General features: G+C 40.8%; 1 protein-coding gene across 1 annotated transcript; it reads right to left on the reverse strand.

Annotated features, from left to right (window-relative positions):
- Positions 1-1,852: 1,852 nt before the first annotated feature.
- On the reverse strand, positions 1,853-25,111 carry DPM1 (dolichyl-phosphate mannosyltransferase subunit 1, catalytic). Its single transcript, XM_046679252.1, has 9 exons — positions 24,942-25,111; positions 22,204-22,303; positions 16,368-16,401; positions 14,485-14,561; positions 14,375-14,400; positions 11,695-11,790; positions 8,573-8,641; positions 4,807-4,921; positions 1,853-3,891 (listed from the first exon to the last, which is right to left on the reverse strand). Exons 1-9 carry the CDS (start codon positions 25,100-25,102, stop codon positions 3,787-3,789), a joined length of 783 nt encoding a protein of 260 aa, XP_046535208.1. The 5' UTR covers positions 25,103-25,111; the 3' UTR covers positions 1,853-3,786.

The following is a 25,111-nucleotide window of genomic DNA, read 5'->3' on the forward strand; positions in this document are numbered from 1 at the left end:
AGCGGCGGGCGGCGGCGGCGCGAGCGGCTCCCTCCAGTGCCCGCGCGGGCGGCGGCGGCGGCGGCGTCGAGCGGTGCAGACAAAGGAGGGGCGGAGGGAGGAGACGGAGGGTGTGGGAGCGGCGGCTTCACCGGGCGGGCGGGCGGCGGCGGCGGCGGCGGCGGCCGCGCTCCTCTCGCTCCTCAGCAGCGGGGACCGAGAGAGGGAGCTGTGTCTGAGGAGACGCCAAAATCCCCCTTAGCGCTGCCCGCGGGAGGGGGAGGGGCACAAGATGGCGGCGGCCGGGGGGCGGGAGTTCAGCTCATAGATCCCGGCGGGCGGCGGAGGGGAGACCGGGCCGGCGGAGGCGGCGGCGGCAACGGGCGGGGGAGGGGGCCGATCCCGCGTCTCCCCTCGGCAGACAATACAAGCGCCTCGGAGCGAGTCCCCGAACCTGCCCTAGCCAAAATGGCGGCCGAGAAAGAGCGGAAGTGACGTAAGTACCTCATTAGCATAAGAGGACTCATTGTCCAGCTAAGTAAGGGGGGCGGCGGGGGACGGTATCCCTTCCCCCCCTGTCCTCCAGGGACAACTCTCTTACTCCCACCTGTGCCTGCACCTAACTTTTCCTGAGGGAGGGTGGCACCAGCACCCCCGCCCCCGCCTGGGGGAAATTATATAATCCCCACTGAGGGGGAGCTCTCGCGAGAACCAAGAGGATTTGCCATTGACCCACTAGGAGGCGCCGCGGATAATGGCCGCAGTGCGCTTCCAGGGCCCGTGTGCACGGCGGGCGCCTTCCTCTGGCCGCAGCGCCGGCGGCGGAGGCACAAGCAGCGGGCCGCAGCACGCCCTGCACTCAGTCAGGTGGCCGTGCCGGGGATCCCTGCGCGGCCCCGCTGCGCCTGGACTACATCTGGCGGGAGGGGCGTGCGGGCCGCCCGCGGCTCCACGTGCTGCAGGCCCGTTCGCGCGCCGGCGGCGGAAGGGCAGGACACCTGGCCGGCCGGGCCGACACCTCCTGCCTCGGACGAGGTGTGAGGGCCTCGTGCTTCACACAGCGCTGGAGATGAGGCACGGCCCCACGGAGGCGAGCCTTCCCGGAGGCTGGGCCACGCGGCGGACAGGGGCTGCCGCGCCGGGCCGGACAGTCTTCCAAGTCAGCGATGGGCTCTTCTCTTGGGCCTGAAGAGAATGGGATCTCTAGCGTTTGAGGCCACCGGACTGGTGAAACCTGAGGAGGAGATGTGCTGCGGCCAATGGGCCTCCACGCTTGGGCTGCAGTCCCAGGACAGTCGCCTGCAGTGCTCCCGCGGTCGGGACAGCAGAAGACAGCACGTGGGCAGTCCGCCTTTGTAAATTTAGGTCAACCCCAATGACACAATATCTCCTCCACATTCTGAACCCACCTCTCTAGCACAGCGCATCTGCGAGTCTCTCATCGGCTACGCAAACTGCAAAGTAATAAATGCCAACTGTGAAGGATCAAGCAAGCCCGTGTTAAGATGTACTCATTTTGTAAATACACTTATCTTGTGCTGTTTCTCTACATTTCAAGTTACAACAGTTTCAAACCATACTTGACATGCCAAGAGGATCTGACTTAATTGAAAATAGCACAAATTGTGCTTACATACAGCTCAACGTCTAAGACGTCAGTTAGTAGGTTTAACAAGCTGTTTCATCCAACATAGTATTCCTTTAATTTCTGAAATTGCGATAAAATTTATCTTTAAAAGCCAAATCAGTATTTCAAGGGCATACAACTGGAAAAAGTTGCAAAAAAAAAGGGGGGGGGGGCAAAGCATTTGATTCCGAGAAACAAAGGTGAAGAATCTAATTACATGCTGCAGAAGATGGGCAAAAGCTCATATGAAATAAGCAAAGTAAGTTTAATTTCCCTTAGATATAGTTAGATTTCATACAGTGATAATACAAATACAAAGGGAGAACATCTGGATTTCATCCTTGGCCTCATTTACAAAGTAAAAAGGGATGTTAGATTCACATGTAAATGTTTAAAAAGATTTTACAGTGTTTAAGTCACCAGATTTACTACAAAAATGCATCTAAATAGTCCAGATTCTTTTCTAAATAACTTCCAAATGGTGAAAGTCTTCACTGCTCAAATACATTGTTTACTGTAAATTCCAATAGTGACAGTGTTGTAATGATTGTGGGAATAAGAAACAAAAAGATTAAAAAGGCAAAAGGTATCTACTCTAGTGAGGTCTGAGAAGGCAACACCTTAGAGTGGGTTCTCTGAAATAGTTACTTAATTTCGTTCCATATCCTCGACAATGAAAACTTAATTTTGGGTTTATAGGAAGAATAGATTCTAAACACTCAAAAAAAAAGTATTACATTACTATTATGTTAACTTAAAACTAATTTTACATCAAACAGTGATGAATTTTCTAGCTGTATTAATGATGAGAGAGGTCACTTCCCCAAGAAAGGCAGGTCCCTGGTGGGCCAGCTGCACAGCTCTGTGAAAAAGGGAAATAAAATAGTAGAGGCCCTTCTTGGAATGTGTCCTATGAATTCATCTATGGGACTAGGTAACGTTCGAAATGACACCAAAGGTTTTATACTCTGGTATTCATTTCTGGTAGGATCTGTTAGAAATGCAATTGGAAAAAGCAGACTTTAAATTTCTTTAGCAGCCAAATTAAGCCAGGAAAATACAGCAATTAGCAATACTGTCCACTAAATATGCTTATTAAATAATTAGCAATGCCTCTTCCTTTTACTTGTAAAGGCAAGTCAACTTGATCTTAAGCTTATTTGCTCAGAGTATGTCTTACCCAAAATTTTAAAAGATATTGCATGATCCAAAAGCTATGTATGCTACAGGTAGAAATGGATCTTTTTGGAACTACCTCCTTTCGAGAAAGCAGGTAAACAGAATACTTGCGTTGGCTTTATTGAGCAACTTAACCTGCATTTTAACTGGCAGAACACTTTTCTGAACAGAGAGAAGTGCTACATAGGGAAGGGATTTTTGTTATATTAGTAAAGATGTATACTTTCTTGAGGATCCTGAAATAATAGGAAAACAAATATTCTGAGGAAATCTTTATATAGTAAGATGTTTAAAAATTACTATAGCAGCTAAGTTTATGCCTTAATGTCATCAATATTTTTGCTTACTGATAGAAGTTATTGCTCAGAAAAGAAAAAAATGGCTATCCAATCAACCTGTCAAGTTGTTTCCATGTCACAATATGCATTTCAAATAGACCTGCTATGACGGATGAAATGCTTCATCACTTCAACAGCTACAAAGAACCAAACTCTAAAATTGTGCTCTAAATGTATTGTTTTATCTGGTTTAAGATATTTGATACATTTTTAAAGAAAGAGCAGAGGTGTGTTCCTTTTTCAATTCATACAGAAACAGCCATATATATTTCATGAATATAATTAGCATTCCTTTTACTTCTTACATCTATTAGGTACAAAGATCTATGAATCCAGTTTTTATAACGAATATTTCAAAATCTTCCCCATGTAAGAAATTCCACATTCACATCTTCTAATGAAAGTAGCAATATTTTATACAAAATACCCACATACATTTATTTACAGGTCTTAATACAGCAAAATGTAAACGAAAATTGAGAACACTGCTCATTCTTCTAATTTAATTTGACATATAAAATGGAGTTTCTTCAGAAAAAAGATTTGCACGAAATTTACCTTACCTTATGATTTATGCTCTAAGAGTACATTTTACAAATACAGCAACCAGGCTTCTTTTATGTTTAAATTGAAATGAACATGATAAGCATAAATAACTTTCTTTTATGTAGTAGCAAAAAGAGTCAATAATCCTTTCAAGAAAGAGACTATTTCATTTCCTCCCAACTTGGATTCACCATAAACACGATCCACAAATGATATTGGAACCTAGTTAAAAAAATATACAGTAAGTCAGTCTTCAAAAATATTAGGAAGCATAGCAGGCATACAACAATGACTAATACAACAGAAACAGACTAAGCCCATGATAGCAAGTCCCTCAAGTGAGTTCAGAACTCGGGGATTCTTTACAGCAACTGTCCTCACCTTCAAGTCTCTAAAATTAAACATTCATTTTATTATCTAAAAACAGATCCTATGAACCAAATCTACAACTGTTTGAAAAGCACGGATCCTGAATATTAAGTTGGTTTACTCAAGTTTCACACTGCATTTCAAGGAAAAATTATACTCCAAAAGAAAAATGGCCTTTCACTTAATTTTTTCAGTAGTCCATCAAATTTAGCTGTCATTAAGTTAAAGAGCTGTTAATTTCCACAAGAGAAGGGGCATTCTAATTAGCTATTTTCCTGCTCTAAAAAGAGTATTATAGGAGGAGGGTCTTCCCTAGGAGTTCACTAGCTAGCTGTAAACATTGCAGACTGCACCCCCCACCCATAATTCCTGTCTTGTCCATTTACTCACAGGAAATGGACAAATGGGATTCATCATTCACTTTAAAGTAGGGTGGCTGTTGGCTATCACAAGAGAAAAAAAGCAGCAAATAGACTCATCCCGTAATGCTCAGTGGTCAGAAGGACAAGGATGGAGAAGGTACCAGTAACTTTTAATTATTTAAAAGGGAATGCTGCCTTCTGTTAATGCTTTAAATCTTGGTAGGTCAAACGTATAAATTTGAAAGGGATGTGAATTTTCACCCTTTAGTGCATGGACATTCTAAACAACTGGAAGCCTTCCACATTTATTCGGTAGTTATCAAAGTTCAACTTTTTATTATAAAAAGTCTAATTGTTTAGTTTCTTTATGAGGACTAGAACATACTGTTTACCATCAGTTGCATACCTCGCCAATAGTATAATTCAACTGTCTTGCCCGAATAATCATCTCCATCTGGAAGACGTAGCCTTTAGAAACACATTTTTCTATTAATTTCTGTAGAACTTCTTTTCGGTATAACCTGTAAGAAATTAAGATATATGTGAGCACTTGGATAAATATATTTGCCTATATGTATCCTTCCCTTTCAAAAAGCTCACTGGTATTTACAAAACCTAAAATTTTCACTGGCCATTTGTATATCGAGAAGTTGTTACAGTTGATGATTATGATACATTTGTCCTGAACCAGAAAGGTCATGAAATATTTGGTAAGTTAGAATAATTTTGAAAATGAATTCTCAATATCTTTTAGAGAATTATTTTCCTACCATACTATTAGAAAGTATATTGGGGCCGGCCCCGTGGCCGAGTGGTTAAGTTCATGCACTCAGCTGCAGCGGCCCGGAGTTTCACCGGTTCAGATCCTGGGCACAGACATGGCACCACTCGTCAGGCTACGCTGAGGCGGAGTCCCACGTACCACAACTAGAAGGACCTGTAACTAAGATATACAATTATGTATGGGGGGTTTGGGGAGACAAAGCAGGAAAAAAAAAAAAGAAGATTGGCAACAGTTGTTAGCTCACGTGCCAATCTTTAAAAAAAAAATTATAAAAATATGGTAAAGTGAATAGTTTAAAGAACTACCCACTGTTTTCAGTTTTTAAATTTTCTAAAATTTAAAGTTGAAGGAGGAGAAACTGTTCCAAATACTGGAACAATTGAGTTGATGATAAAGCAACAATATAAATTAGATGACAAGAAAGAACCTAGTAATTAAGCATTTCCTCATAAATGTCTATGACGAGTTTCTATTTCTCGAGATCTACTAAATAAATTCGAGGGGATAAACTAAGTCCCTTTGGGATGAGCTTGGTTAAGCTCGGTTAAGACGGAAACCAGGCATCACAGGACTGAGGCAATCCTGGTGGGATACAGCTATCACGAGACAAGGTCACACTTAGACACTTAGCACGGGCGAATGCGCACTCTAACTGGAGATGGGCTGCAGGCCAAACCCGGAGCTCATCAGATTCAGGCAGAAAGAGTACGACAGAGGGGCTGGGAAGTTCTATGGGGGAACCCAATCACTCTCTTCAGGAGCTCCCTGTTTTCAGAGTTGCTGAGGTAAAAGAATCAAAACCCCCCAAGTTTCCGTGAGTAGGGAGGGAGCAATTTCTAACTCTTTTTTGGCAGAGCAGAAAACTAGGAGAGGCAGTTGGGCATAACTTAGTTCTCTTTGCAGTTGGGGCCCTGGATCTACAATGCTGAGGGCTTTACCTACAACCCACATTGTTTTCTCAGTTTTCCTGGAAGCCTGCCTTTTGGTTTGTCAAGCTTTCAAGTGAATATAAAACCAAAGAAAGCATAGTCCTGAGAGGAACCTGAGAGAGATCAGTGTATGCTCTCCTCTACCCACACAGCTTCTGTGAGAATTCAAAAGAATAAATTTGGAATAAATCTGAAGTGAGAATGATGGTAGTAATATTTATTCAATAACAATTATTTATTGAGCAACCTACTGTGTTTCAGGCACCTTTTTCTGTGTTAGGGTTTTAGCGGCAGAAACTAACGATATATCTCAAATGATGTTAAGCAGGGGATGGAGGGTTGAGATTATGGGAAGGACTATGACTGTGAAAGGATGTTGCGGCATTACCTTTAAAGCTGGGATTAGGCTATGAATTACTCCCCTTTAAGAGTTACTTCATTTCCTATAGGAGTCATTTTTGAAGACATTTACTGCTCTTCATTACCACTTCCTCTCCCCCCCACGGTATCTTTAAAACTATGGCTAATGATGTAAAATTATATACATGAAGCCATATGAGCCAATACATAGGATAATTAGGATCCAAGTGGTCTTTGCAATTAAATGGCTTTACATCAGACTGCAGTCTTTTTGGGATCCCTGTTATTTCTGAAATGGCAGATGCCTCCTAAATCTAGAGATATAATGACAATCTATAATTATATATTGATATATATATAATAAAGATATGACAATAACTTTACCTAATGAGAAGTTGAACTTTAATACATATATTTAATAAATCACTACTCTTATGAAGAGACAATGAGCTTCAACTATTTAAAAAATAGTGAAATCAACAGCCTCGCTTTTGTCTGTGTGCGGCTGCTCTGTCATTTGCACAGAATAAACCCAATCACTGCTCTCACGACATGACATCCAGAGCTCCCAGGCCATCCTTCACCCTCACTCCCTCTAATTCCCACATGGTTCTGGTGGAAGTGAGGCACCCCCACTCCATTACTCTCCCTGCTGTGTTTTCTCCACAGCATAATCCCCATGTGATGCTGCATATATTTTATGTAGTTGTAAGCCTCGTGTCATGAGAACATGTAAACTCCACGAGGACAGGGGCTTTGACTCTTGTTCAATGCCTGGCACACAGCAGGCACTCAGTAAGTGTCTGGTGAACCTAAAAGCAATCACTTTGCTCACTCACCACACATTCTAAATCCCTGCCCCTACAAATACAGACAGGATGCCAAGTTCTCAAAAGGTGAAGGGGCCCTCTGATGAAGTAACTAGGGGAACTGCAAAAAGCAAAACCCCTCTTTCCACACCCCATGGAGCTACCTGGTTCTCCATTTAAAACCATCACGCCTGTAGCCTGTGAAGTCCATGCTGGCCATTCCCTCTGTACAGAGATTTTGTGAGTGCCACAATTCTTTGCATGGTTGCTACCTAGCAACCAGAGATCTTAATCAGATAACATCTTATTTCTTTGCCTTGAAGTGCAGAACTGAAGGGGTGTATTTATGGTCCCCATCTGTGTCTTATACACCAAATTCTGCTTTAATCAATTTACACTTTAATTCTAGAGAGGCTTCATTTTCATTATTTGACCTCTAATTTGTGATGGCTCCTCCCTTCACCTTAGACTCTGTCTTACTAACTCTGAACTGCTTTCAATAGTCTCGCAGGTGCACTGGAGGTGCAAGTTATCTTCAATGGCCAGCTCCTAATGTGTGTGTGTGTGAAGTGTAATGAAGGACCAAAAGATCAACATTATTTAATGGAAAGAAAGCAAATATCAAGTAATACAAATTATTAACTAACGTATAGGGTTTGGGCCTTCAAGTAGACATTTTAAAGTTTCAGAGATAAAAAAATCTGGCAGTTTTTAGTCATTTGGCACGGTCATACAAAACAGGTCATTTACTGTAGCTAGTCCACAATTACACACACCCAGAAACAAACAAAAATCCAGGGACCTAGCAGGAGGCTTTGCTTCAATTAAATAAAAAACATGGAGAACAAGGTAACTGGAAAAGATCTACATAAACATCAAAGATCTTAAACTTTCCTGTGGACAATGCTATAAATATCCATATAAACTGCAGAAAATTCCCAGAAAAGGTGCTGTTCTCTGGAGCACGTGACCAGTGAAAACAGTGTTCCACCTGAGCAGTGAGAGGTCGCTCAGGCCCCAGGGGCTGAGCACCAACACTGAGGTTAGCAAGCACACCAACCTGAGGCTTGCCTCCGATGCTCTTTGAAAAGGACATTATTTTCCCTTGGGAAGACACTTGGGCTTCATTTGCAGCTTCCAAGGAACTTTGGTCTGCCTTTTTTAGTGTTCCAGAACAAAAACGGGGTAGAAATGAAAAACATTTCTTTAAAATAAGTCACTGTAAAGCAAGAAATTTAGGGAAGAAGTTGTAAATAGTAGAAAACGTAAAATTACAAGTTTTTACTGTACCTGAAACTTCCTGTTAAATCAGATGCTCCTGGTCTCAGCAAAATCTGAGTTATAAAATTGGCCCCGCGGCTGTCAAACAAAGCAATCAGATTTTCTGTATAAAATAGTTTCTAAACAAGAGAAACACATCTAAGAGCAGAATGCTAAAAATGCTACACTAACGTCATAAATGCAGCATACTAGTTCACAAAAATGTTAATTCTATAGAACAAAGAAAAATTTTTGTGAAAGGAGTGAAAGGAGATCTGATATTTCTCATTTTCCAGAAAATAGAGATTTTTCTTTAAAGGTGACATGTGGAGGGGACCTATAAAATGATCATTCTCCCAAACTTTAGGTAAGAAGGGTAATAGATTTTTAACTCAATATTTGCCAACAGTCATCACAGAGAATTGCAAACACCTGTCAGACAGTAAAAGGGACCAGAGATTAGGAGTTTCCTTCTCAGATTCTAATAAGCTCAAAGGGACCTCAGTTTCAGCTGGCTAACAGGTCACTCTGCATAAAAATGGCAGCTTTTTTTTAAAAAAAGAAAAGGTATGGAAATGGGAGAGGGTGTGGTTTTTGGGAATCTCTAGAAATTGACCGAAGGTTCATTCTGAGACTGCCTCAGAAGGCTTGGGCTGCGGTAACAAAACACCATAGACCAGAGGGCTTCAACAACAGTGTTCATTTCTCGAAGTCCTGGAGGCTGGAGCCCAAGATCAAGGTTCTGCAGACTTGGATCCTGGTGAGGGCCCTCTTCCTAGCTTACAGATAGGCCTGTTTGCTGTGTGCTCACATGAGCAGGAGGAGGGGCGGGAGGCCAAGCTCTCTGTCTCCTCTTGCGAGGGCACTAATCCCACCATGAGTGCCCCACACTCAGGACCTTATCGAAACCTAATTAACCTCCCAAAGGCCCCACCTCTAAATAACAACACTTTGGGGGTAAGGTACTTTAACATGTGAATTTTAGCAGTCAGTCCATAACAATGACTTTAGGGTATGTGTTGGAAACACAACTAAGTCTCAATCAATTGCAAGCTATTATTGGCTAATAGTTATTATTAACATTTCAAAAAGATGTGAAGTGCCCTGGGAAAAAGTGACTTTTGTATTGCAGCTATTTTAGTGTGCTCAGATCCAGAAAAAAGTTTCCTGGGGCAGCCTGAAAAGAACAGTTTCTCTCCAAAGCCAAGGTAACCACTAAGGCCCTCCCTAGGCAAGATTATTATTCAAATAACACAGTTAGCCACAGAGCTGGGATAATGGCTACAAAAACATGTTCCATTTCAATTTGCTTCTAATAGCTATGAAAAAATTCTAGGACATAGTTTATCCCCCAAAATGGGTTTAAATCAAAGGACTGTGAGTGTATATGTATGTATTTGTACATCTGTTCGAGGTAATGGATTTTTTAATTGGGGTTTTTTAATTAAAATGCAGCAAGAGTCAGACAGACTTGGGTTCAAATTCTGGTTCTGGACCATACTTGCTCTGGACCTTGAGCAAGTGATTACATAATCTTTCTCAGGAGTTTATACCCTAAGTCAGTGTAGACATTAACAACTAATGACAGATACAACTCAATACAACTAAATGATCCAACTAGAAGTGGTACACTGTCTCTGATTGGGACTCCCTAAGTTTAAATAACAGCGGTAATGACCAAATTCAGAGAGGCCTGAGGATCACTCATTTGTTGATCTCAATCTTGGCTGCACAACAGAATCACCTGAGAGCCACACTGATGCTTTTGCCCCACCTCTGGAGATGCATTCAAATGGTCTGCAATGGCGTGTGCATGAGAAAGGGGGACGAACCGGGGGCAGCTGTATGTAATTTTCTACCTACATAATTCCAGTGTTCAGCAGGATTGAAAACCACAGTTTTATCCAACCCATTCATTTCACTGAAGACTGAGGCTCTTACATATTTTAAATGACTTGCCCAAGGATCCAGTTAGGAGGCCAAACTGAGATTAATTTAACAGAATCTTCTATGGGAATGAAGTGGGTGATAAAAAATACTAATATTAGTAAGAATTTGTATAAAGTTATGTTGTTATATAAAAAGCAGTAAGCTATATAATAGATCCTTTATAGATAGAAAAATATCCTATCTTTCCAACAACCATGAAAAGTAGGTGACATAGATTAACTATGGTCAAAACTTCTTTGCAGGCTTTCCCAGCAAGAGGGTGGGTTCCTTTTCCCCACCCCTCATGTATCGGCTTGCTCTGACCAAACATCGACGCTGTGTCAGCCCCAGAGCCTAGGACGCAAGGGGCCATGCAGCTGCAGCCACGGTGCTCTCGGACGCTGCCCTCAGACACCATGTAAAGCAGCCGCTCTAGCTTTCCACAGGTGAGAGGCCACATGCATGAGAACTGTGATGGCCCAGCCAACAACTAGCAACTAGCACCAACTACAGGACGCGTGAATGAGGCCATCCTGGACCTTCCAGCACCGGTGACCCTCCAGCTGAAGGAAGCTGCATGAATGAGCCCAGGAAGTCAGCAGAGGGACCATGAGACAATCCACAGAGTTGTGAATAATAAATTGTTGCTTACAGTCAGTGAGCTTCAGATGGTCTGTTACACAGCAGTACAAAACTGAAACAGTATGTTTTATTTCCATTTTATAATGAGGAAAATAAAGCTTAGAAAAGATAACATATGCAAGGTGACAGGTAATTAACACAACGAGGATTTTAACCCAGGTCTGACTCCAAAGCCTCATTACTTTATGCTGCTGAGTAAAAGGTGAAATCATGAAGTGTCTTATTTATGTAAAATGATAAAAAAAATACATATGGGAAAAAACTTTAGTCCAAAAATACAGATGAAGAGTTCACTTAAATCAAAGCTGAAGGTGTGGTAGAATAAATTTTGCTGACACAGACCATTTCTACCAAAAGTTCAAAGGTTTATGCTGATTTTTCCTTAGTGGAAAACATCCAAAATAAAATACTCTAATCATAGGAAAAATTGTAGGTAACAAGCTATCTGGGAATTTTTATGGGAAATTACACTCTGATCCCACAAATACCAATGCAGCATGGTAATTTAATCCAAATACCTGTTAAAAACGTATTTCCAGTATTCACACTGAAAATAGAGACATCCCAGCACATGTATATACCTGATTATTTTTCTTTTCAAATCCCAGCCATATACACCTCCATTTCCTTTGTAGCGAGTTCCAGAGACAATGTCAAAATTACCCTCCTTTTGCTTCCTGTAGAAAAAATAAATTAGCTGTCAATCAGAAAAAGCTATCAAGCTCTCAGTAGTTTTTTTTCATGAGCTACATAACACAACCTTTAAGACTTGCATAGAAAAAACAAAGCCAAGAAAAGAGATGGACTGAGAGATCTTTCAAAGTAGGGTTTTCAAACCTGATTCTTTTTTTCCTTTAATTTTTCAAACTACCATATAGTATTATTTGCTGACCGCACCACGTGAAACCATCCTAAAATATAACAACAACATGACAGTCATGCGCCACATAAGGACAGACTGCATATCCAGTGGTGGTCCCCTAAGATCAGAACCATACCGCCCAAGTGTGCAGCAGGATATACTATCCAGGTTTGTGTCAGTGCACTCTGTGATGTTCACATGGAACAAAATCACCTAATGACAGATTTCTCAGAACAGATGCCCGACATTAGGCAACACCTGACTGTATAAATTTTCCCAATTACCCCTCCATTCTTTTCTTGGACCCTTGAAGTAAACAATGCCTAAAGAGCCTGGTAATCCTCCAGACCTTTCTCTTTGTTTACATAAAAACATGTCTCAAAGAAAACACACACATCCCTAGGGCTTTTCGTTGTGTTTACAAAATTGGAATCCAAAAAAGTACACTCTGCAACTTGCTTTTTGTCAGTTAACAATACATACCATGGAATCATGGACATCCCTACAGGTCAACAGAGAATTTCCCCATTCTTTTTAACAGCTGCAAAAATATTCCATAGGGGGCCAGCCCGGTGGCACAGTGGTTAAGTTTGCACGTTCGCTTTGGTGGCCTGGGGTTCACCGGGTCAGATCCCGGGTGTGGACCCGGCACCACTTGTCAGGCCATGGTAGGCGTCCACATATAAAGTAGAGGAAGATGGGCATGGATGTTAGCTCAGGGCCAGTCTTCCTCAGAAAAAAGAGGAGGATTGGCAGCAGATGTTAGCTCATGGCTAATCTTCCTCAAAAAAAAAAAAAAATTCCATAGAATATTGAACCCATATACTCCTGTGGTTGTTTCCAAGGTGGATCCCCAACTCCCAACAAGACAACAACAAAGTATAGTGCTGCAACATTCTTATAAATGTATATCCTGGTGCTTAGACTACCCAAAGTGGAACATAATGGAATTGCTAAAACAAAGCTTATGAGTGTTTTTAATTCTAACAGATATCAGAAATTATTTTCCAAAAAGGCTGAGGCGACTCACACTTCCTCCAGCAATATTTAAGTGTGTCCACTTTCTACCATCTCATTTGTGCTGGATGTATTGCTCTATAGGTTTTTTAAGTTTGACAAACTAACGAGTAATAAAACAGTAACAGTTATTTTGCACTTTCCCAACTACATCCCAGGATGAATATCTTCTCTCAGATTTATTAGCCATTTGGATTTCTTCTGCATATGGCCTGTTTGTGTCTTTCACCCATTTTCTACCCCACTGGTTCCATTTCCTTGTCAGCTCAAAGGGACTTTTGTGTATTGGAGATATAAGCAGAGAAGGTATCTCTGAGGTGACTTTATGCAGAGATCAAAGTATGAGATGTTGTTGACCTTTAAGAAGCAGGGGAAGAACATTTCAGGCAAAGAGAACATAGCACTGTGCGAACACACAAATGGAAGGAGAATGCTTTCGGTAGAGAGAGCAAAGGGGAGGGGCACAAGATGAGTACAGAAAGGGAGACGGGCCAGATCACATAGTGGTTTGAGGGGCAAGGAAAGGAGTGTGGATTTTTCCCCATGTGTAAATGAGAACTCCCTGAAGTGTTCTAAATAGGGGAGTGACGTATCTGATTTTGCTTCTGTGTATTTCGCTTACATTCAGAACAGTTTCCAAATTCTTATTCTGAGAGGTTTCATGGTCTCCTGGATTTTCTAATATAATTGTATCACCTGCAAATAAATATAATTTTGTATCCTTTACCAATATTTATACTAAATTCTCGTCTTATAGTATTACTTAAAACCTCCAGGTTTAATGCCAGCAGGCATGCCTATCTTGATGAGTTTCCTGTAAATGATTCAACTTTTCACCATCTAGTAGGATGTCTGTGTTAGGCCTGGGCTGTCTTTATCATATCTAAGTGGTTTCCTTTCATTTCTGCTTTAAAGTTTTTATTACAAATGGCTACCGAAACTTATTCAAATACCTTTCAACATCCATAAACTTAATCGCACTGCTTTCTTTGTTAATGTGATAAATGAATTATGTTGATTCCTGATGATGAACCATTCTGGCATTCCTGGAATAAACCCTATTTGTTCACAGTGTTTTGTCCTCACGACGCAGGACCTAATTGCATTTAACAAGGAAGCTGCCTTGCGTCTTTCCCTGTAGTTTGGAAAAATTTAGATAACAAAGCAATCTATTGATTAGTCCCTCAGGGTTCCAAAAACACATCAGTTAGTCACATATCCATATTCAGGAGTCTCAACTCTATATGTTGGTTCTATTTTTGGATAGCAAAGTTACAAGAGCATGTGCATTTTTAATTAATGAAGAATGAAAAACGAAAAGTCCAAAATCAGTAAGATAAATGATTTAAATCATAGTTCTTTCAAATATTAGAAATACCTACCTAATGAATTCAGGAATGAATTTTGGCTGAAATTTAGAAAGAATAAACAGTAAGTCAGTAAAATAGGCTAAAAATATCATAAATAGCCAATAAAGAAATATAGCACTTACATGGTGTGAGAGATCAGCATCCATGATAATTATGTAGTTTCCAGTGGCATATTTCAGTCCATGAATATATGCAGTTCCTAAAAATGAAAATGTTTATATCCATTAAAGAAAATCACCAGAAATGCTTAAGTATATATATGAACAGGGAAGAAACTGTTAGGCATTTAAAAAGCATACATTAGTCCTCTAAAGGTGATACTAAACTATAATTGAATCCTATTTATTCTCCATCTAAAACATCTCTCGATTCTGTTCTTTCATCTTCGACTTCACCTTAGTTGTAGGCACCATCTGCTGATGCTCGGATCCCTAGCCAACAAGTGTCCCTGCTTCTGCTCTTCTCATCACTCCTGGCCCATTTCCACCAAAGTTCCCCAGAGAGTGTCTTCTACACTCTAAGCCTGGTATACCAGAGTCCTGCTCTGGTATTTGAAGCCAAAGGTGCAGCTAGCAATTACTTACCCACCTTCGTGCCTAAAAGTTCCTCAGGGACTTGGCAGGTAAGGTCAACTGGTCAGGAGCAGGATTTGGGGATTCCTGCATCCTGTAAGCCCCAAACACTATAGCATCTTATTAGCAAGGCTGAGCTCTTCTAACCTCTTTTGTTAAGAAGTGACTGCTCACAGCTTTTTGGATTTCCACTGAATGGTCAGTAATTCTTGGTTGCTTTCATGGCAGTTTCCAGATTATTTCAATCCCAAAGAACTTTCTGGATTCAGATATTCAGAACATTTGATGATGCCAGGAAACTAAGTAATGGTCTTGAGGACAGCAGATATTCAATTTTTAAGAACTGTGCTTCCTCCATGCTCCCCTATTTTCAGTAAAATTATACCACTTTCCATCATAAGCAATGGTGACAAACAGAAATAAAGGCACTGAGATTTTCATCTCAGAATGACTGAGCTCATCTGAGATTTTCTATGACCCCCTAAATTTAAAAGCTTTCTTTTTTTTTTCCCCTTTTTTCTTCCCAAAGCCCCCCAGTACATAGTTGTATATTCTCCTTTGTGGGTCCTTCTAGTTGTGGCATGTGGGACGCTGCCTCAGCGTGGTTTGATGAGCAGTGCCATGTCCACGCCCAGGATTCGAACCAATGAAACACTGGGCCGCCTGCAGCGGAGCGCGTGAACTTAACCACTGGGCCACGGGGCCAGTGCCTAAAAGCTTTCTTTTATAAAAATAAAAAATAACTTTTTTAAACTTACAATTTGGAGACACGTTGAAAGGTTTACAGCTAAGGCAGTGTGCTGGTCTGAGGTGTTTGCCCTCAGACCCCTTCTCCGGCCTTTCTCTACTCTGTTCTGTACCGCAGGGAACTACCTATTTCCCAGGGTCTCTTGTCAACTGGTTTCCAAACAGCTTTGGGAGGCACAAGGGGAAGATTTTAAGGAGAGAGGAGGGGAAAAGTGTGTCTGTCCTCTTACTCTGTCTCCCAGCTCTGACTGGGTATCCTCCATGGCTCCTGCTCCTGCCATGTATCCCCCACTCCATCGTTCTAGCCCTCACTGGGTAGCCTGGGTTCTAAAAACAGTTTCTTCCTATAGTTGCTCCATCCTAGGGGTGGTGGCGACCTCCAGCTGTTACTAACCTCTGAGTAGCCTCACTGGTCCATGTGGCTGCTCAGCAGTTCCTGCACCTGTGATGCCAGAGGCTCCGTATTCAATTCTCTGTACTGGAACACTTACAGTGCTTTCTGTTCTCCCAAGGGGGCCTTGACTGACACAGGCACATCAAACCAAACCATTTAAATGTCACTAAGATCACCGAAAACCACCACAGGAGGTCACTGTATTTTGGCCCTCTTCCAAACTGGGAAAATCCACTCCAGATAACCTTACGAAGGCGAGGAGCAAGGATGAGGGGCGAGAGGTTCTACTTACCTAATCCCAACTTTTTCTCCCGTGGTCTCAGAAGCTGTAACAATAAGAAACAACATTTTAACACAAATAATCAAAAGCCTGACTGATAAATTTTTTTTATAAGTGCCTACTCATTTTAACAGAAATATAGCGGCATTTATTAGATCTTAAAGCAGAGTATGCTTAACATTTTTTCCCAAAGTAAAGACAGTATTTGTTAACAAATCAAATAGTTCAACAGCTTTTAAGGAAAAGCAAAATTCTTTCACCGCAACTCCACAGGCCAAATTTTAAACTTCCTTTTTTCTGATGCTATCCACCAGAAAACAATACGTACACAATGTTTTTACGTCTATGATTTGATTTATCCTTCTGAACAGTATCTATTGATTCCTTCCTAGGAAAACTGAGGATTTAACTCGCTTATTCCCTATCTTCTTGGAATATTTGGTAGTCATGTTTGTTTTCTCAATTCCCTTTGTAATTTCAAATGCTGATCATCAACTTATCTTGACTTTATGCTTGGATGGCCTCATCTCATTCTGTCCTGGTCCCATGACGTGACTTTAGGGTTACATTCCTGACAAGAAGGTTAAATTCTGTCTCTTTTCTTACAGTTTGTCAATCACTTAGTCTTTCTACATTTTTTGCTTCATGCATAAACCTTAGTTGTTTAGCTTTTTCCTTCAGTCTGGAAACTCTACGTTCTTGAGGCATGGGCTCAAGCAGACTCAGTACTGAGCATATCTTGTCCCCTTCTGCATTTCAGGTTGCCCCAGACTGCAGATCACTAAACAAAGTATTTTCAGTTCAATTCAACCAGGAGAGATTAATGCTTTTTACTACTTGTAAGCTGCTGTAGGTCTTGGGGAGGAACAAAGTAATGAAAAAATACATTTTGCCTCATAAGCTCTTATATGGAGGAGAACCAGACATTCAATCAATCATTTATAATAATTATAATACACTGAACAAAATCAAACCAGATTATGTCAGGTTTTATTTGATTTTGTGATGGATAGTTACTGACAAAATACTGAACCTCATCTGGTATCTTCCCTGAAAAAGCAAATCCTTTAAAGCTCATCTTAGATTTTCTAGAACCCTATGTTTCAGCTGGAAAACTCCTCCTTTTTTCAAATAATCGATAATTTCGTTATTTATATTTTTAAGAATGTTCAGAAGTTTATATAAAACATAAATCATCTTGTGTATGTTAGAGTACTATGGAGCAGTTAAAAGAATGAGGTAATTTGGTGACAAAAGACCTCCAAGATATAATTAAAAAGTAACAGAATGATACAGGAAGATCGCACTTATGTTTAAAAACAAAAAGCAAATTAGCTCGAGCTCTGCAGATGCAGGCGCACACACACTGCACATATATGCATGAAAAGGTCTGAGGCAACACACATCGAACTGTTGCCCGGGGTCACCCTGGAGAGGGACTGGGATGCAGCCCAGAAAAGGCTCATCAAAGGCAATTCCAATTTTATTGGTAACATTTACATTCCGTAATAGCAAGTTCAAATCGTTTCACTTGGCGTGCTTTCCTGTCAGGTCCTCAGTCCCACCCCCTTTTTGCCTCCTCACATCGATAACACTGCCTTTTCCCACATGAGGCAGGATGGCAGCATAGGTAGGAATGGGACTCTGGAGACTCCCGCTAATTTGCTGTGTGACCCCAGGTGCCAAAGGGCACAAAGGCGCTCACCTTATTCAGCTGCCACGAGGACAAGCAGTGAATTCACAGAAAGTGCGTACAAGAGTGCCAGCCACATACTCTCTGAAGAATGCTTATTACCACAACTGCTTATAAAATACTTCATGTGACATTATAATTTGTTTGACAAAAAACTTACTTTGTAAAAATTTTTATCACAGAAAATTTTAATGACACTTCATAAAAACTGTATCAATTTATACCAGGATCATGAGTATTTGAGTAGACCTGTTTTACTATACTCTCAAAAACAACAGGTTAAAAGAAAGAAGAAAATGAAAATAAATCTTCAGGGGGCTGGCCAGGTGGTGCAGTAGTTAAGTTCATACACTCTGCTTCTGCAGCCTGGGCTGTGGCAGCGTCCTACACACCAAATAGAGGAAGCCTGGCACAGAGGTTAGCTCAGGGCCAATCTCCCTCACCAAAATAAAAAAAAGCAATGAACATCTTTTTTTTCCCTTCAGCTAAGAAAGGCTGTTTCCTCCTACTTTGCAATTCTTTACTTATCGGTGAGGTTCATATTCTTTTCATTTTGGGCCATTTGTGCGTTTTTTTAATGAATGACATATTTTTGTACATTTGATTGGGGCAGTGATCTTTTTGTTAGAGATAGCTTTGGTATCTGTGGATGGACAGAACATTTTTTCAGTTGTCCAATCTCTTGATCTATAGTTACATTTGACATTTTAAAAGTAATGAACATGCAGGGCCAGCCTGGTGGTGTAGTGGTTAGGTCTGGGTTCTCTGTTTCACGGCCCGAGGTGCCCATGTTTGGATACTAGGCACAGACCTAGCACTGCTCATCAAGCCACACTGTGGCTGCATCTCACATACAAAATAGAGGACAACTGGCAGAGATGTTAGCTCAGCGACAATCTTCCTCACACACAAAAGTAATGAACGTGTTACATTTTATTATGAACAATTTTTAAAAATACTGAACTATAAAATAATGACAAAATATAGGTGATTTACCTGATCTCAGTGTGAGGATGAGACAACCCGTGTAAACAAGACGTGTTCAAGCCTTCGGCATAGAAAGGCTGAAGCCCTCCACAGCCTCGGCTGCCCCGGCCCCAGAGCCACTATTAACGGTTCAGAACATGTGCCTCCAGTTTTCCTCTGGCTCCATCTCTGCCATTTGTTAGTCAGCTGTGTAACTTGGAAAGTGACTTAACCTCTTGTCTGTTTCTTCATTTACAGAGTTTTAAAAAAATATACCTTTCTTGGCTTTTTTCTGAAACATTCATTGCAGCCCATTTGAAAGACTGGCTCACAAAGCACCTGTGCTGAATACTTTACCTGAGGTGTTATAGGATGGTCTCAACAATTTTTCTCCATCTTTCCCCCTAAACATACATGTGTCACTTATGTACCATCCCTGGCATGCCCTGATATCATAAAAAAAAAAAAAAAGTAATTTTCTAGTTTAAATGATTTAAAGGTCAGAAAACATGCATGAACAGAGAATTTTTCTGGTACTACAAGGAAGTCATGACAATGAATGCTAATTATTTTGGACTTTATTGGGTTGATGTGGAAAATGGAGCTTTTTAAGGATCATGTCGTTTTAGAATTTGAAAAGTCAACTGTTAGGCATTCCCTAAGACCAACCCATCAATTACACCTCAAGGCTGAGGCTCTATGACAAAAGTATGCCAAATACTGTCAGGCTGATGTTCTCCATTAAACAGCAGCGCGTAATTCAGAGTATTCTATACACAGTAAGTGTGAATCAGTGATCTTGGCCCAGAACTTACAAAAGAAAAACTGGGAAACTGTTGGCCAGAAAATACTGAACCCAGCATCATCAGGAGTCACTGCTGGAAGGCTGACAACCATCCACTTTTTCTTTCTTTTTATTAAGATTATGATAGTTTACAACCTTGTGAAATTTCAGTTGTACATTATTGTCAGTCATGTTGTAGGTGCACCACTTCACTCTCTGTGCCCACCTTGAACCCCCCCTTGCCCCTGGTAACCACCAATCAGTTCTCTTTGTCTACATGTTTAACTTCCACATAGGAGTGGAGTCATACAGAGTTCGTCTTTCTCTATCTGGCTTATCTCACTTAACATAATACCCTCAAGGTCCATCCATGTTGTGGTGAATGGGACCATTTTATTCTTTTTTACGGCTGAGCACTATTCCATTATATATACACCATATCTTCTTTATCCAATCATCAGTTGCTGGGCACTGAGGTTGGTTCCACGTCTTGGCTATTGTGAATAATGCTGCACTGAACATGGGGGTGCATGGGACTTTCGGAATTGCTGATTTCAGGTTCTTTGGATAGATACCCAGTAGTGGGATGGCTGGGTCATATGGTATTGCTATTTTTAATTTTTTGAGAAATCTCCATACTGTTTTCCATAGTGGCTACACCAGTTAGCATTCCTACCAACAGTGTATGAGGGTTCCTTTTTCTCCACAACCTCTCCAATATTTGTCACTTTTTGTTTTGGTTATTTTTGCCATTCTAACAGGTGTAAGGTGATATCTTAGTGTAGTTTTGGTTTGCATTTCCCTAATGATTAGTGATGATGAGCATCTTTTCATGTGTCTATTGGCCATCCATATATCTTCTTTGGAGAGATGTCTGTTCAGGTCCCCTGTCCAGTTTTTGATGGGGTTGTTTGATTTTTTGTTGGTGAGCTGTGTGAGCTCTTTATATATTATGGAGATTAACCCTTTGTCGGATATATAACTTGTAAATATTTTTTCCCAATTAGTGGGTTGTTTTTTTGTTTCAATCCTGTTTTCTCTTGCCTTGAAGAAGCTCTTTAGTTTGAAAAACCATCAACTTTTTAAATCTCTTCTGTACATTGGGAGATTCAGAGAGGACTGGAGCTGTGACAGATGTGTGTGATGTGCTCATCTGTCAGATGGACGGAAAGACTCTAGTATGGGACAGATCTACCACAGATATAAGAGTAACACAGTTCTTAAACTCTTCCCACGAGCCAAGATTTCCTCCAGCTGAATAGAAATTATTTCATTATTGGGATTAATCAAGAATCTTTGGACCCAGTGACTGTTTTTCATGATGCTTAATTACCACTTCTGGAAATGCAAATATCAACAACCGTTCTCCAAGAGACTTTTTTATCTCTATACCAACGGTTCTCTATTGGGAGGAGGGGACAGTTTTGCCTACAAGGGGACATTTGATGATGTCAAGAGACATTTTTGGTCGCTGGACTGGGGACTGGAGTTGCTACTGAAATCTAGTGGGTAGAGACCAGGGATGATGCTAAAGATCCTGTAACATACAGGACTGCCCCACTACCACCACCCCCCGCAAAGATTTATTGGGAACTAAATGTCAACAGTGCTGAGACAGAAATTCTGGTCTACACAAATTACAAAATACCTAAGGCCTAGAATGCTATTTTCTAATTAAATCTGGACTTAATTATGTGCTTTTGGCCCAAGAATTATCCAAAGTTGACCTTACAAGTATGTTGAAACATTTACAAATCCAAACCAGTGATCAAAAATAAAAATTATGCAGCCATTGTATAATGAACTCTACATCTGCCTAAGTCACTCCCATAGAAGAACAAGCAGCTTCGAGGTACAGCGGGAAAATCCCAAGTGTAAGACTCAGAAAGTCAGTCTACTCTCAAAGACTGCTCTACAGATAAAAAGAAAAATGCCAAGCACTCTGAAGTTATTCCTGTTTCACATGAAAACAACCAGCCACCTTTTCCAGCCACAAGCTTTTAGCTGCAGGCAGTATTCTCTACTGAAAGTATGAGAATACCTAGAGAAAGGACGTGAGAAAGACCAAGACATATATTACTAATTGCATCCTAGTTCCATTAATATTTCTTCTCAATTCAATACTATGCTTTAACTTTGCCCTTGGAGAAAATTTATCTGCAGAGTCAGTCATAAAAACAGCTCATCCAAAGGCTCACTATTTTGCTGTAAAATTACCACTAACTCACCATATCAAAGATATGTAAACCTCAAGCACAATGAACATGCTTCTAAATTCCAACTCGTATAAGTTGCCCTTTATCTTTTAGTTTCTAAACAAATAGACTGAATTTAAGCATTGTTCATTTCTCATCTTTCCCCTACCTAAACACAACTGATATGATAGAAAAATGTTCACAACTTACAATTTTGTTTGACCCATAGATCTTCTCTAACTGTTCAGCAACATCCCTTGTTCCATCTGGGCTTCCGTCATCTATGATTATAATTTCATAGTTGATTCCACTAAAACAAAAAAATATTTGTATTGTTTGGAGTCAGTATTCTCAAATTAAAAAATAATTTTAAAACTACTCATTCCTCACCAGTATAAGTGGAGATTCATTGCCATATTAATCACTAATGAAAATTTCAATTATCAAACGAAATAAATATTTAGTACTTCACCTTCGAACTCAGCATGTTGCTGGAAAAGGCTATTATAAAGTTCTGAGATGTTAAAAAATTCTCACTCAGAAAACATACTCTTTAGTTTAAAAAATCATAGTGATTATATATGTACTATATATATGCTATCACATGAAATTTTATTTACCTACTTTGAAAATGGAATCATTGAACCTTAATATCAAATCTTAGTCATATAAAATGTCAAAAATATGTTTAAAAGATATCTCGAGTCAACTGAGTAGCGCTGAGTGATTCCTTTTAATTGAATCCTAAATAGATTTAAATCACAACATCAGGAATAAATCTGATTTAATTTCACCCTTTAAAAAAACCCACTTTAGAATGGTGACATAATCTTTTACACCACTATTTCAAATAGTTGTACTCCTTATCCCACACTATCCAATAAACAGAAACAGCAGGGAATTACAAAAGATTTCAACGTGCCTCAAAAGTCACATCTCTCTGTTGCTCTCCATTAAATTCACCTGATAGTTTCTATTCTAAAAACAAGCCAACACAATACTTGGATGTACACGTGATCACTATCATGTCTCCCCTGCCCCATCTTAAAGATATTATATTCTTTTCCTTAATTTTATTGGGAAACTTAAGGGGAAGGACAAGGAGGCAAAGCCGAATCCTTACAATACATCACCACTTCCTCTTGGTCCTGCTTCAAGAAACACATGCAAGGAAATCAACCAGAAAACACATTCCACTGTTACAGGCTTAAAAACGTCAACCCTAGCAAACGTGGAAGAAAGCAAAACAGCTTTAACTGTTCTCTAAGATACAATATGACTTCAGCTTCTCACTGTGCCTTAAATTTTGGCATGTGCTTTACAAGACAAAACATGTAAGATGTTAATTCTAGTTGATACTAGTGCTGAAAGATATACTCCATAAACAAATGGAGTTTTTCCTAAGCAAAATAAGTTGCCATTCCCGCTTCAAAGCACCCACACCACCTAAGGGTGAGGTAACTTAAAGGAATCCAGCTGAGCTGACGTAGGCAACCTGACCGTATCTGAAAAGATGATGGCTGTTTCCTTCATTAGACTTCATTTTGATAAAAAAAACTCCAAGCAGAAACCAATAAAAGATAAGTTGCACTAAATAAACAAATTAAAGAACAGAGTAAAAAACATTGTATAATGACAAGACAAACGGGAACAAGATCCGCTACATGACAATTTGGAAAGAGCTTGTAGAAATCAAAATAAAAAGATAAATTTAAAAGAAGAGGAAAAACATGAATAAAAAACCTTTGAGAGACCATGTATGTGAAGACAATTATTTCATTCAAAGAAATATAATCCAAAACAGCAATGTCTTTCACCAATTAGCATTTCCAACGATGTAAGTTTAATAAAGCTCAGGTTGGCTGGTTGGTAGGGAAAGAGGCACTCTCTGAAGAATGCTGGAGAGTCCTAAACCGGTACCTTTTTTGAGAGCAATTTAGCAATAACTGCCCATTTTAAATACATTTCTGTTGACCCAGCAATTCGACCGCAAAAACTTTATGCCCGGTATACTAGTAAAAGTATGAGTGTGTTTGTTGCAACACTCATCTAACAAAAGAGCACTTCCTATGTGTCAAGCTCTTTTCTAAATGCTGGAAAACATGGTGTGAACAAAGTCCCCGCTCTCATCTGTAAAACAAAAGTCAAAAAAGAAAAACAGGAAAACTCTGGAAATAACGTGTTCACTGATACGACCCGGTTAGATAAATTACAACACAGCCATATGGAATGTTACCTAACTTTCAAAATAACTTGCTAAGTTTGTATGTTCTAATATGGAAAGATCTTCAAAGATTCATACAACACGATCCCATTGCTGTAACCGTAAAACAAGATACTTCGTACTGATACTAGGATTTCCTCAAGTTTCTAAAAAATTATATAATACGTCCAAATTCAAACTTCAACCCTCCCCACCCACCAGCTTCTAACAACCACGCAAACATCCACCAGTGATGAGCGAAGCTGCCCTTCTGCTCTCTCAGAAAGGCTGTCCAGCCGGGCAGCAGCTCCCTCACCCCCAGACACCCAACCTCACGCTTACATAAGCACTCGGCACGGGGGCGGGAGCTCGCTCGCTCGCTTACACTCCCAGCTCCTGCCGCAGATCCTGACCACCTGGAGGGAGGAGTGAGGTCAGGCTTTCAGCCTCGCCCCAAGTGAAAGGTCGGCCAGCCCTTCCAAGAAAAAGGCAGGGGGTAGGGGGAGTGTATAAGAAAGATAAAGGAGAGTTTCACAAAACCCAAGGGCAGGAATGAGAACCCGAGACACGCAGAGAGCCCCAGAAGCATCTGCCGCTGCTTTCCTCGCAGCTGGCCTTCTCCCCAGAGCCTCCCTCCGGAGCCGAACAGAGGCCGGGCAAGGCCGCCTCGCGCAGCCAACTGCCGACACCCAAGCGGAGGAAGCCAGCTCAGCTCCTTCCCCGGGGAGGGCGGCCGGGCGTCTACCTCTGGGAGAAGCTTTTCACCAGCAGCCACACGATGAGCGGGAGGTTCTCGCGCTCGTTGTAGGTGGGCAAAAGCACCGAATACTTGTCCTGCCGCGGGGCGCGCCTCCCCGGCTCCTGACGAGACCTAGGAGAGCTACGACTCGCTTCCTCAGAGGCCATGGCGGAACT

The sequence above is a fragment of the Equus quagga genome, chromosome 12 (genome assembly GCF_021613505.1).
Source record: "Equus quagga isolate Etosha38 chromosome 12, UCLA_HA_Equagga_1.0, whole genome shotgun sequence".
Taxonomy (NCBI): Eukaryota; Metazoa; Chordata; class Mammalia; order Perissodactyla; family Equidae; genus Equus; species Equus quagga.